Here is a 12,854-nt window from a genome sequence, read left to right as displayed (position 1 = left end):
TATATATAGTGTACTTGAGAAAGAGAGAGAGAGATGCCGAGAGAGAGAGAGAGAGAGAGGGAGAGAGAGAGAGAGAGAAGAAAGAAAGATAGGGTTGTACCACCTTGATCTTCTTCATCTTTTCAAATCCTTGGGTGTATCTTCTTCCTAGCCAAAATCTATCATCTCATTATCCTTCTATGTTTGTTTAAAGACTAAATCTTGTACAAACTATCCTTCCTTCCACCAAATCTCCCAAAATCCAATCCAAGGTACACAATCTAGCCATGCAAGCCTAGATAGCCCCATGGCCTAACCCATCAAGCTTTCAATCAAGCTTGACATGTGAAAGATTGAGCTAGGGAGAGAGAGAAAGGGGCCGGCCTTTAGAGAGAGAGAGGGAGTCCAATTTTGGCTATAAATAGAGCCACCCTCATGCCATTTCAACTCACACCTTCACTCATTTGCTCTCACTTCTCTCTAGAAACCAATTCGTTTTCCAGATGGCATATTGTCCCTTCGTAAATCCTCATTTTTCTCCTGCTTAGAGTAGTTTTTAGAACCAACTTCCTTCACGAAAGTTGTAGAGCACTTCGAGACCTTCAAGTTAGACCCAAGAACCATCGTATTCGGCCAAAGATTGACCGAGTTACTGCCATCCAAAGTTCGATCCAGATTTGCGAGTTTCATCACCCGTAGGATTTTCCAACTAGCATATTCGGCCCCGACTAGTTTCGGATCAAGGTAGATTATCCTTATCCCCTATCTCTAAGTATACGTAGAATGTCCCTAACCGTTTTCTTTAAGTATATAAGGTTATCTTTCACTTATAACGTTTAAAATGCATGATAATTTACAAACTTATTTTCGCTAAATGGAAGTTTGAGCATGTTGGAATAATCAACTTTTAACTTCGAATAAACATATGTTGTTTTGAACTTCCCACAAAGAAAGAAAGAACGGTTTTTGAAAGGTAGAAACTTATCGCTTGTTTAGAAGTATTCGTATTTTGATCTTTAGGTTGGTTATGAGCATGCATACATGAATTGCTTGTGGTATAATATTGAGTTGGATGATCTTGTTAGATTAAATATTACAATGAATGATATCGTATGTGAAAAGTCCTACCGCAGAGCCAATGCATGAAAATGAGACACGGAAATCGAGAAAGTAGAAACATGACACCTAGGGTGTGGTTTATGAAATGGCATGTTTTGAAAAGGGTGAAATGTTTTGGAAACTGCAATGTGGCGGGACGTGGTAGCCCATTGTGTGGTGTGTGTTTTGTGTGCCAATGGGAACCCGGGACGGCGGAACCATTGTGAGGATACTCGGGAGACCGGAACGGCGGAACCGAGGTTGGGTGTGTGGCTTGGTTATCCCCAGAGAGGAGCCAATGCAAAGTGTGCCAATGGGAACCCGGGACGGCGGAACCATTGTGAGGATACTTGGGAACCCGGAACGGCGGAACCCAGGTTGGGTGTGTTAAAAATGAGTTTTTGAAATAATGAATGGGTTATGAAATGAGGAAAACGAGACACGACTTACGAGATGTCGCGTAGGAGAAACTCATAACTCTTGGACACCAACGATGATTGAATATCGAATGCGGATATGTCATTGTTAATTATTTTGGCTAGATTAGCATGTGTTATGTGGAAATTGTTGACTTTATGATGTATTATTTGTAAGTTAAGGGTTAGAGGGTTTGGATTATTCTATTGAGCGTTGTAGCTTATGGTGTTGCCTTTTTGGTGACCCTGACATATTATATTGGTGGTGACGCCGGTATTGTCACACCCCAAAAATGAGAAGTGACCGGCCGTGTACCACAAGGCCAACTCATAGAACACGTAGCCTAAAATAAAATAAATTGTCAAACAATAATGATTTTTTTTATTAAATAAATCCAAAACCAAATAAATCTCAATCATAAACATGGGGCAAAATCATCCCATGAACCAGCCAATACAAATTTACCATCAACAATATAGTAATCCAATTTTACTCAAAATCTATACAAAGTGCGGAAGTGATGATTAAAATCTTTATACTAAATGCAACATCCTATGGAGGTCAATAAAAAGGAATCCCCGAGATGCCGCCAGAGTCCTTGCCTAACTCGCCAACTTGCCTGAAAGAGAAGTTGGAATAAATCCGTCAGCTGACGAGCTCAGTGAATAGCAAGTATGTATAATAAATAAAGTTGAAAGTGAGGATTAAAATAATTTACCATTAAATCATAATTTGGCATACGAGGTGTCCAATAGAATAATAAATTAATTAATGAAGCATTTAATAAAATAAATATTCTTGGTGTTGATCACAACAATAACTCCATCAACAATGGGGAACCACAATCAAACAGTACCATGGCCAAAATAAATCTCATCAAAATTGGATCCAATATCAAACTTAGAGTCACCAGGGTTGGCAGCCCGTGGTACTTTTCCCTAAGACGATCCGGCAAAAGAAAGCCGTTGAGCATCAGGGTCACCGGTCTAACACGGTCTTTTCCCCAATGGCCAGGGTCACCAACACGAGAAGGAATAAGTTCCCTGGACTTCCGAAATAAATGTTCTCATTAATATCCACCAAGTTCTCACCAAAAAGAATATTAACAATTGATCTCAAAAAATTCATCGCATGCCAATTTATAGAACAACTTATAAACAATTTTGAGTTTCTGAATAACATTCATATAAATTTCTGAAGGAAATACTTTTAAGGGATACAGGGATCTTTCGAAAATACGTAACATACATAACTACTCACCTGGATCCAAAGATAATGTAACCGAACGACGTGGAATGAAGTTAACCTGAACAAAAGAATAATACAAAATAAATAACTAATCTGCACTTACGCTGGCCATGTACTAGCTAGGGAACAATGTGTTAATAAACTACCCAACCTCAATCTAAATTACTAGTTCCATCAGAGTACCAAACCAAGCTTTAACCCGAACTTTGGATTTCAATTCCCAGCAATTTATGATCTCCTACGAAACCACTTGTTCTCCAATCCCAAACTCTTACCAAAAAGGCTTTGGTCACATAAGAATAACTACATAATCTACTCATCAATAGCACACGCACACAACCTTACCAATTTAAATATTTAACTCCTTTGCCACATGTAGATCAAGAACTAGTATCATGATTCCCCTAATCTTCAACACTACCAATTCCCAACAAAAACAGATCAATGCAACGTGGTGACTCACTTTACACAATCACGATAGCACAAGCACACCCATCTTCCGTGCTCTCTCTCTCTCTCTCTCTCTCTCTCTCTCTCTCTCTCTCTCTCCAAAATCAATATATATCAATATCCAATCCGTGCACCCTATTGCTATGTGAAAAGGTAGATGAATAGAAACGAAAGAGATGGAGTATACTATTACCTCAAGAGAACTCCAAGAAAACCCTCCTTCAAAGTTCGGTTGTTGCTCTCTCAAAAGTCAGAAGTTCTCTCAAGCTTATTATGTCATCAGACATTCTCTTAAACAAAAACCCTAATAACCTTTTGAATATCTGACCAAGTACAACTCTTATAAATACCCCCTAATAACGTGGTACCCTAAACTATAGCTAATTAGTATTAGATAGAACGTAACAAAATTTATAAAATTACCAATCAGTTCCACTATTTTACCCAAAATCAATCTTATACCCCAAATATTACAATCGTGTCAACAATATCCATAGCGCTTGCAAGTAATTAATTGGGACCCAATTATAACACCAATTAATAACGTCAATATGACTAATTGAATAAATGAAAATGCTAGGCCGTAACAGGTATAATATGTCAGGCCTCATAGATGAACAGGGTGAACTCTACACTTTGGAGGCCTTTGGAGCCGAAGAACTAGCCCGGATGGAGGAAGAAGCAGAGCAGTAGTTAGGAACCCTAGTTCCCTCCTTGTTTGATTTAAAGTACTCTTGTAAGACTTTGAGATGTAATAATGAGCCAGACTCACTTGTTTTGTAATAAAAAGTTTAATTAACGTACCCAGAATTTGGGGGCGTTACAGAAAGATTTTAAATCCCCGAAAGAAAATGCCTTTCAAGCTTGGCCCTCTTGATTATTCAATACTTTTAATTCTTTTCTTTTTTTAAAAAAATACAAGTAAAGTATTGAATAAAAGTCCCCAGCAAAGTCGCCACTGTAAGCTCCCCGACCGGCGCGCTCGAGAGTCACCACCCGGATTTTTGAAATGGATGATCCGAGAAACCGAGAGGTTGTTTTGAAAAGAAAAAAGGTTTTTGATCTAGCGAAAATGTGAGATTTTGGATCCGGGAGCCACGTTACGAGCTGTGAAAGTTTTGTTGAAAAAACACCCCACTCGCCCCGTAAAGACCGGTCTCTACTAAGCATTTTAAATGAGGGATTTAATATCATTTGAAAAAAACTTTAACTTTAAACAAGTATGGGAATGCAAACAAATAATGAACACGATTTTAATTTAAAATGCTTCTGTGATGTGAGTGTGAGGTGAACAATATAGAACAAATGAATATGCATGCCAGGATAAATGCAACAGTACACATCAGAAAGTTGTTACAGGAATTTAAAATGCTGTGCCATGTTTTGATAAGCCGACACTTTGTGTGCTCTCTCTTAAAAAAAAAAACAGTTTTTGTCGCAAGTTAAAAAGTGAACCCTGGTCTTATAAAAATAGGTTAATGTGTGTGCAACGTACTGTAAATGGTTTAGGAAGACCTTTGGTTCATTTTTAACATAAAACATGACATTAAAATCGATCAATGAGTTAAAATGGTAAATAAAGATTCAAAGATGATTTTTTTAACACCAAACTAAGTTATGAGAAGAAGACAAAAGGGATCTGACTTACTGTATGGAAAATCAGTAAGAAAAATGTCGCACGGTATAACTCATTAAGCCGTGCAGTTTATTAGAAATACCGTACGGTTTACCGAGTCCAGTGCAGTTTCTGTTTTTTTACTATATTTCGCTTTGAAGTTCATTTGAGGCCCAAACTCAGTATAGAAAGATTAAAAAGGGCCTCAATTGGCTCCCCTCAAAGCTAAACGTGGTTTAGCTCAAGGAAATCGATTTATACCTTTTGATCAAGGCTTGAATGTGCTAGGCCTGGATGTGCTTGAAAGTGGAGGAGTGGAGGTTGATCTTGACCGGAAATCTCTTCAATCAATTGGGGTTCTGAGTTTAGGGGAGATTTGAGTGAGTTTTGTAGAAAGAATGAGAAAGAAAATCACTTTGAGACTGATTTTGTAATGGACCAACTTGTGGGTTGATGTAGAGAGAGAAAGAGAGAAGAGAGATCCTGGAGAATTTCAAAATGGTTTTTCTCAGGATCAAAGGGGGTCCTTTTCCTCTAAGAGGAATGGTGTATTTATAGGCAAAAATATGCTTGGAGTGCACCCAAAAGCAAAAAAAATTGAAAAATATGCTCTAAACAATCTGCTAACGCGCAAGGAAATATGTCAGACGCTCCTCCTAAAGGTGTTTCAAATTTCAAAACGCCGGGCGGTGTATTGAAATCTCGTGCGGTGGAGTGATTTTTTGAAAGTTTTTGAAATGCTGCGCTACGTTTCTAAAATGCCGCGGCGCGTTTTGAAATGCCGCGCGGTTTTCGAGACAGCTCAGCACACTGAACTTCGCGGGGGTGCTCTGGACACTCCCGAACTCGGATTTGGGTGTGGTTTGAAGCGTTGGAAAGCTTGTCCAGTCCTCTTTCTAGCCCAATTGGTTTCACTCAAAGATGTTTTATACATTGAAATGTGTGACCATTTTACCCTCAACGTGTCATGGAAAAAGTTATTTTTGACCAAGCAAACGTGTTTTTCTCTTTGCAATTGAACCGGGGGCCAGCTTACATGTTTAAAAAAAGGGGTTTTCTTGAGGTTTAGAGAAGGAGTAGCAAAGGAGCCACAATTCAAGTCTTGAAGGTATATTTTTTCTTATTTCTTCGTCGAAGAACTTAAAGATTATTCGGAGGTCCAGATTGGGGTGTCTAGACATGAATGGTGGGGATAGCTTTGGACCAGCTGGGGTGTTTGGGATTTTCCAACAGCAGAATGTGGAGGTTGTTTATGACTTGCAGAAGGAGAGGATTGGGTTCCAAACAGTGGATTGTGCCTCTGCAGCTGCTTCTCAAGGACTTCATAAAAACATGAGTAGTTTTCGCTGATAATTTATGGGAGTTCTTGTTGCTGTACGTCTAATCCTGGTCATGATCTGTGATATGTACGTGCTGGTGGTTTCTGAAATAATGAGATGAGATGGCGAAAAGTCACCGACATGGAAGTTGAGTCTTAGTAATTGGATGGTTTTCAGTCGTCTTGGTTGTCGTTTTTCGATCGTGTTTCCCGAAACATAAATGGATGATGAGAAGTATGAGAAAACTTATGGTTTTATCATCTTTTTATTCCTGTTATGAGATGAAATGATTTTCGAAAATTCGAGAACATTACTATTTGGCATTTTCCATTAAGGCTCCGTTCATTTGCTAAGAACATTATGCGGGAAAATTAATTCCGAGAAAAGTGAATTAAAGTGAGGTAAAGAAAAAAAATTATTTCCCCGTAAGTATTCACGTGACAAAGAATTTTTGCAAGTAAATTATAAATTGGTTTGTTCATTACCAAGAAAAAAGAAAATACTGGAAAAATTCTTTTTGCAAAGACAAAAGTAACTTTATGAATAAGTAATCATTATGTTTTCGAAAATAATATATGTAATGAAACTTACTCTTTTGCCCGAAAAAAAAAGAAAAGAAATTTACTCTTTTTTTTTTAATGAAAAACTGTAATAGAAAACAAAATTAGCTTATAAAAAGTAATAAACGAGTATATATGTATTTTGTTTCATCGCAATTTTTGTCATCGAACTCTATAATAAGCCACTAGAAAGAGAGAACTACAACATATATAGTGGTCAATCGCCATATTCACTACAAAAACTAAATAAATCAATAGGGTATTTAAAATAAATCTCAAATTCCAACAAAGAAGAGAGAAGCATCCAAAAAAGAGAAAGAATAGAGAGGGAGAAAGTGATATTGGCGCCAAAAAAGTGATTGGCGGGAGGAGGGAATTGGCAGGAGAAAGGTAAGATAAATTCCCATCTTTTTGTAGGATGCATTTTGAAAAAAAATGAGTGCCAATGAAAAAAGTATTTTTGTACATGATTAATTCCTCCTATTTTTTTGGTAAACAAACATCCCAAAATTTATAAAAATAAAATTCATTTTCCCATCTTTTCTTAATATCTGATTCAGGAATCCGGAAAAATTAAAGAGTTGCTACATAACAACGTACATGCATGGGAGGTTTGGAAGTGAAGCTTATGCGTTTAATGGTTGATCTATAATTGAGAGGTGTTTGAAGATCCGAATCGTTACAGGTGGTATCAGAGCACAAATTAATGGTAGATCTTAAATGGGATCATGTGGGTGAGGAGTCAAAAACAGTTGATTCAAATAGCCGGGGCGGCCATGACCACTACCATCATCATCCTTCCACCGCAGAAGGTAGACCTTAAATGGGATCATGTGGGTGAGGAGTCAAAAACAGTTGTTCAAATAATGGTCGGGGCGGCCATGACCCCTACCGTCACCATCCTTCCACCGCAGAAACTTCATTAATTATAACCATTACCATACCACCACCATTACACTAACTTTGCTACACGACCACCACCATGCACCATCAACCACCGCATCCAAGGATGAAGCCGGGGGAGTCTAGAGGCGGCAACTACCACGACAAGGGTCTTAGAAAATACAATTATTATATTTAATATATATATATATATATATATATATATATATATATATATATATATATCCCCAACTTATCTAGACCTGACGCCGCTAGATTTTTTTAATTATTTTCTGGTATAAATTAGTCCTTAATCCTCTTTATTTTTTAAGAAAAGAGACCGAAAAATATTTCAAAACTAAATTCAATGGGCCAAAGTAAAGTGTTATAAAAGATTAGGTTTAAATTAAGAAGAACAAAAAACCTTCACACTAGGATGGAAGATGATTTCGTACAAGTTTCTTGATCACATACATTGAGAAGGACATATAGCTTGAAATTTTGACGCCGATTTTATCATCCATACTTTTAACATCAGACACAATTCAAGATGTCTTACTTTAGTAGATAGATTAAATTAAAATTAGTCATTTTTGGTACTCTACATGCATATGTCAAACAGCATTTACTATAGTTTTTATTATATAATTTTAATTTTACCTGATTCAATGACTTTTTCTATTGTAGTTCATAATTTTTTACTTTTCCATTTCTCTCATCAAGACGAATCGCAAAACCAAAAAAGTGAGACATAAAACTAACAAATGTGAAAAAAAAATTGAATAAGAACAAAAAAAAAAAAAGTCCAAAAAAATCCCTTGGAGGAACGCCACGTTAATTTTGAGGTTTCTGCTTCACTTTTCTGGCTTGTGTAGGTGTTGGTGTGGACTTCGGGTTGGTGCTATACAGTGAGGTGCACAGCATTGTACTGGGTTGGTGCTATACAGTGAGGTGCACAGCATTGTACTGCGGCTTATTTGTACGGATGGTCCCCAATGTATTTTCAAAATGTCAATTTCGCCCCCATTGTATAAAACGTGTCAATTTAGTCCCCAATGTTAACAATGTGAGTTTAAAAGGTCCCTAGGCCAAACTCTGTTATCTCTTGCCGTCTAAAATAGGGCATTATGGTCATTTCACCTCGTTTCCTCACTTTTCCCTTCTCTCTCCTTCATTTCCACTTCCCTCCAGGCTCCATCTCCCAAATTGGAGGGAAAGTCTCCCGCCAAAATCCTGCCAACTCCTGGTATATATACAGAGCACTAGCAGCAGCAAAAAAACAGAGCAACACCACAGAGCAAAAAAAAAAAAAGAAAAAGAAACCAATGAAGCTTTCATATTCGGAAACCAAAGGAAGAAGATGAGTTCATGGAGTGACTCAAACCCAGAAAGGTCTGAACAAACAATCTGCTACTGCAAAAGTCTTGGAAAGATGAGAACTTCATGGACTGACTCAAACGTGCTACTGCAAACACTTTGCTATATGAGAACTACATATACAGAGCACAAGCACACACATATTACCTATGAAGCATGGATACTCGAAAACTAATCACGTATGAGTATCGAATACGCGAGGGATACAAATACGCACTCGATATGCCCCGATACGTATCGGATACGGCAAATAAGTATCCTGTAGGATATGTTTCAGATACACGAGGGATACGGCTGAATATGTTTAGGATACAGTGGGGGTTAAAGTGATTTTTTTTAAAGAAGTACAAACTATAAATTATACAGCCGTATCATCGACGTATCCGTATCCTAATTTTTTAGCTTTTGCCATATCGCCATATCCGTGTCGTGTCGTATCCGTATCTGTGCTTCATAGCATATTACCATATACAGAGCTGAAAAAAAAAAAAAACCATAAGCAGAGTTTAAGCACATATGCAGCGCATATATAGAACATGAACATGCAAAAAACAAGCCATAAACAAGATTGAAAACAGTCTCAAATACTTAGCATAATCATTAAAGTTTACCTAAGACCAAACAAATGGCCACCACAGTTTCCAACATAATGTGCAAAACAAATTCAAATCATTACAGATTTGAGCATAATGGCCAAGACAAACCCAAAATAATGGCCTACACATTACAGTTTTCATCGGCATAATGGCCAAGACAAACCCAAAAATAATGGCCTACACATTACAGTTTTCAAAACATAAGAGGTGCAAGTAATAACTAAGTTCATTACATAACCCAAATCAAACTAAATAGTAGCAAGATTTCCAAATTTCTGGCCCTTGAAGATGCATTTTGTTGTGGACTTATTTTATCCAACTGCAGTTTGTGACGATTGTGTAGCTTGTGCATAGTTGGAAGATACATTAGCCTGCATTCATGTGGTGTGTATCAATATTAAAGGTACATTAGCTTGTTCATAATGTTATGAGTTATGAATGCAAGTTAAAAAAAATGTGGTGTTACCTCATGGCTTATCCATTGAATTCTGCCACCCCTACCTAGGAATGCAGTGCCTCCTCCCCTTGTGCAAACCATTGTGGCTTGAAATTGACATTCCACCCCTGTATCTTCAGTGATTTGGCTACCAAGTCCATTTGTTGTGCCCTTACCCCTTCTCAGTCCAATGGTTGTGCCCCTGCCCCTTCTCAGTCCATTGGTGGATCCCCTTCCTTGTACACTGGTTGTTCCCCTTTCAAGTTCACTGGTTGTTCCCCTTCCTCTTCCCATTCCAGTGCTCTTGCCCCCACCCCTGGATCTACCTCTGCCAACTACAGTAGTTGTTCCTTTGCCTCTACCTGTACCCACTCCACTACTTGAACCACCATCCCCAGTACTTGATTGAACACTACCAACATTTGATTGAACACCAACATTCCCAACATTTGATCCAACACCATCCTCATCAACATTTGATCCAACACCACTCTCATGAGTGCATGTCCTCCTATTATGACCATGTTTGCCACATTTTCTACAAAAAACAGAGTTTTGGCCAAGTCTCCTAAGCTTATTTTTGTCTTTCTTGCTAATGTATTCACTTGGATCTATTCTTCTAGCCATTTTTGGCCTACCAAGTTTCCTCTTCTCCAATGGAGGCAAAATTGGTGTGAAGCCAGTTTTAGGCCACATATCTTTGCCATTGATTGGCATGATCAAAGGGTGGAATGCTCTTGCATAATTCTCCTTGGAATAACATGCATTAATATATGACTCTGCATCATGTTTTCTGTTTTGAATAGCAGCAATAGCATGCATGCAGGGAATCCCACACAGATCCCACTTCCTACAAGTACAAGTCATTGCCCTCAAGTCTACTGTGTATTGGCCATAAGGACACCTTACTTGAAAGTTCAGTTCACCACACCAGTCAGCAATACATTCATACACCTCTCTTCTTATCATTCTTCACAATTTTGACATTCTTCTGATTCTTGATAGCATATTGCTTGATAGCATCTTTGAAAACTGTAGCTGAAGGGAATATTAGGCCCAGTACAAACTTGGGATCTTCCATATCATGTTCAGCCCTAAATTTCTTGAATTGATGGTGTTTTGGCCTCCGATTATCATCATCAGAAGAACTATACGGACTTTCATCTTCTATATCACAAACAACATCACTAAGCACAATCTCTTCACCCTCCAAAGTATCCTCTGCCACATTCTCTAAGGTTTGTTGACTACTCTGACCTAATCCCCTGAATTCTACATCATCATCCACAAATGTCTCATACAAGGCATCATCATCAGTCATGGCATATGACCCATCACTGTTCTGGTTTTCTTCTGTTGACTCATCTGAGTTTGGTTCATCAATATCTCCATCTCCAACTTTTTGGACTGATTCTACTTGTGTCACATCTCTATCATCAATGTTAAGAAACTCTAACCCATCTTCTTGGACTGGTTGTAATTGAGTCTCCACAAACTGAAACTCACCTATGTGCTCAACATACAATTCAACAGTTCTACTAGAAGGCAATGATGTTATCATAGCATTAACATCAGCATCAGATTTCATCATTACAAGCCCCATATCTAAGCTAAGCCCAGGAACCCTAAAATGAAAAGCAACAGGTAGCCCATACCCTAAATAATGGGCTATACTGTCCAATTCATGCAGAGACATAAGATCACTATCAAGCCCATCCACATCATCTATTCTACCCCCAACATATGTTTTGTTTGGCCCAGTATTAAATTCACCACCATGGTGGACTTTTATGGAGAAAAGAGTAGACATATGACCTGTAAATATACAAAACAATAATAAATGTATGGTCAGGCAACAACCACATTCACATGTCAAAAGCAAAAAAAAAAAAAACATAGATAAAGACAGCTACCAAAAGAAAACAAAAAAGTGGACAACAATGTAATAGAATACTCCATGGGTCCCTAGAAAGCAACAACTTGTGCATATTCTATACAAAAAGGAAGATAGAGAGTTAAAAACTAAAAAAATCATTGTATTCTCTCAAAAAGTTTGTGCATTTAAATGATTGTTGTCAAAAATAGGTGATCAAGGTCTCCTATTTATTCCTAAATTGCTCACAGGGCATATTTGTCACCCTATTCATGTAGACAAAGCAGTGGAGTTTTGTGTGGACCAATAGAAAGAACAACTCAGCGTCTCATTGGATTGCGTCGAGGTGTCTTCATAGGAAAATTCTTTTTCATACGGGTTGTATTCCGCCCGATTTAGATTCGGTGTTATGTAGAGATTTGCTCTGAACTTCTGTACCTCTTATGATCTATTCAAAAAAAAAAAACTTTCACTCTCTGCACTAATCTAAATTCTAAGGCATGCATGCAACCTTTGCGGTATTAGTTCCAGTCAGACATTACCAAAATCTTGGACTTTGTTCTAGTCAGTTGCAGGAGCCGAGTGTAAAAAATCGATTAAGAATTTTAAAATATCAACTTCGAAGAAGAAGACGAGTGTAAAAAATAAGTAGAAAAAAAAAGCCTTCCAAAAGCTTGCTTTCGGACTCCTATGGAGGGATCAACTGGCCGTTTCTTTATATTACCTTGAGATTCTTCTTCGTAGGTTTCAAGATGCAACCGATTCTCAGAATCTTCTTCTTCTTAGGGTTGATTTTGGAGAACACGGTGGAGATAAGGAGAGGGGATGTGAATCGCCATTGACGTCTGAGAGAAAAGGGGAAAGTTGAGAGAAAAAGGAAAAGTGGAGAATGATAGGGTTTGACAGAAAGCCCCTCTTTTTAGACGGCAAGAGGTAACGGAATTTGGCCCAGGGACCTTCTAAACTCACATTGTTAACATTGGGGACCAAATTGACGCGTTTTA

At 38.0% G+C, this 12,854-nt stretch overlaps 1 protein-coding gene across 1 annotated transcript; it reads right to left on the bottom strand.

The window, feature by feature from the left end:
* Positions 1-9,813: 9,813 nt before the first annotated feature.
* LOC131313027 (GPI-anchored hemophore cfmA-like) lies at positions 9,814-10,922 on the bottom strand. Its single transcript, XM_058341086.1, has 2 exons — positions 10,008-10,922; positions 9,814-9,912 (listed from the first exon to the last, which is right to left on the bottom strand). The coding sequence occupies exons 1-2, from the start codon at positions 10,842-10,844 to the stop codon at positions 9,853-9,855; spliced, it is 897 nt and encodes a 298-aa protein (XP_058197069.1). The 5' UTR covers positions 10,845-10,922; the 3' UTR covers positions 9,814-9,852.
* Positions 10,923-12,854: the final 1,932 nt, after the last annotated feature.

The sequence above is a fragment of the Rhododendron vialii genome, chromosome 13a, assembly GCF_030253575.1.
Source record: "Rhododendron vialii isolate Sample 1 chromosome 13a, ASM3025357v1".
NCBI classification, from domain to species: domain Eukaryota; kingdom Viridiplantae; phylum Streptophyta; class Magnoliopsida; order Ericales; family Ericaceae; genus Rhododendron; species Rhododendron vialii.
This window is presented reverse-complemented; position numbering and strand designations above follow the sequence as displayed.

Bases quoted from the DNA above. Each gene is read 5' to 3' on its own strand.
- LOC131313027 (XM_058341086.1), bottom strand. From the start codon at position 10,844: ATGACTTGTACTTGTAGGAAGTGGGATCTGTGTGGGATTCCCTGCATG. The intron at 9,913-10,007 runs GTAACACCACAT...ACATGAATGCAG, and splicing joins TTCAATGGATAAGCCATGAG to GCTAATGTATCTTCCAACTA.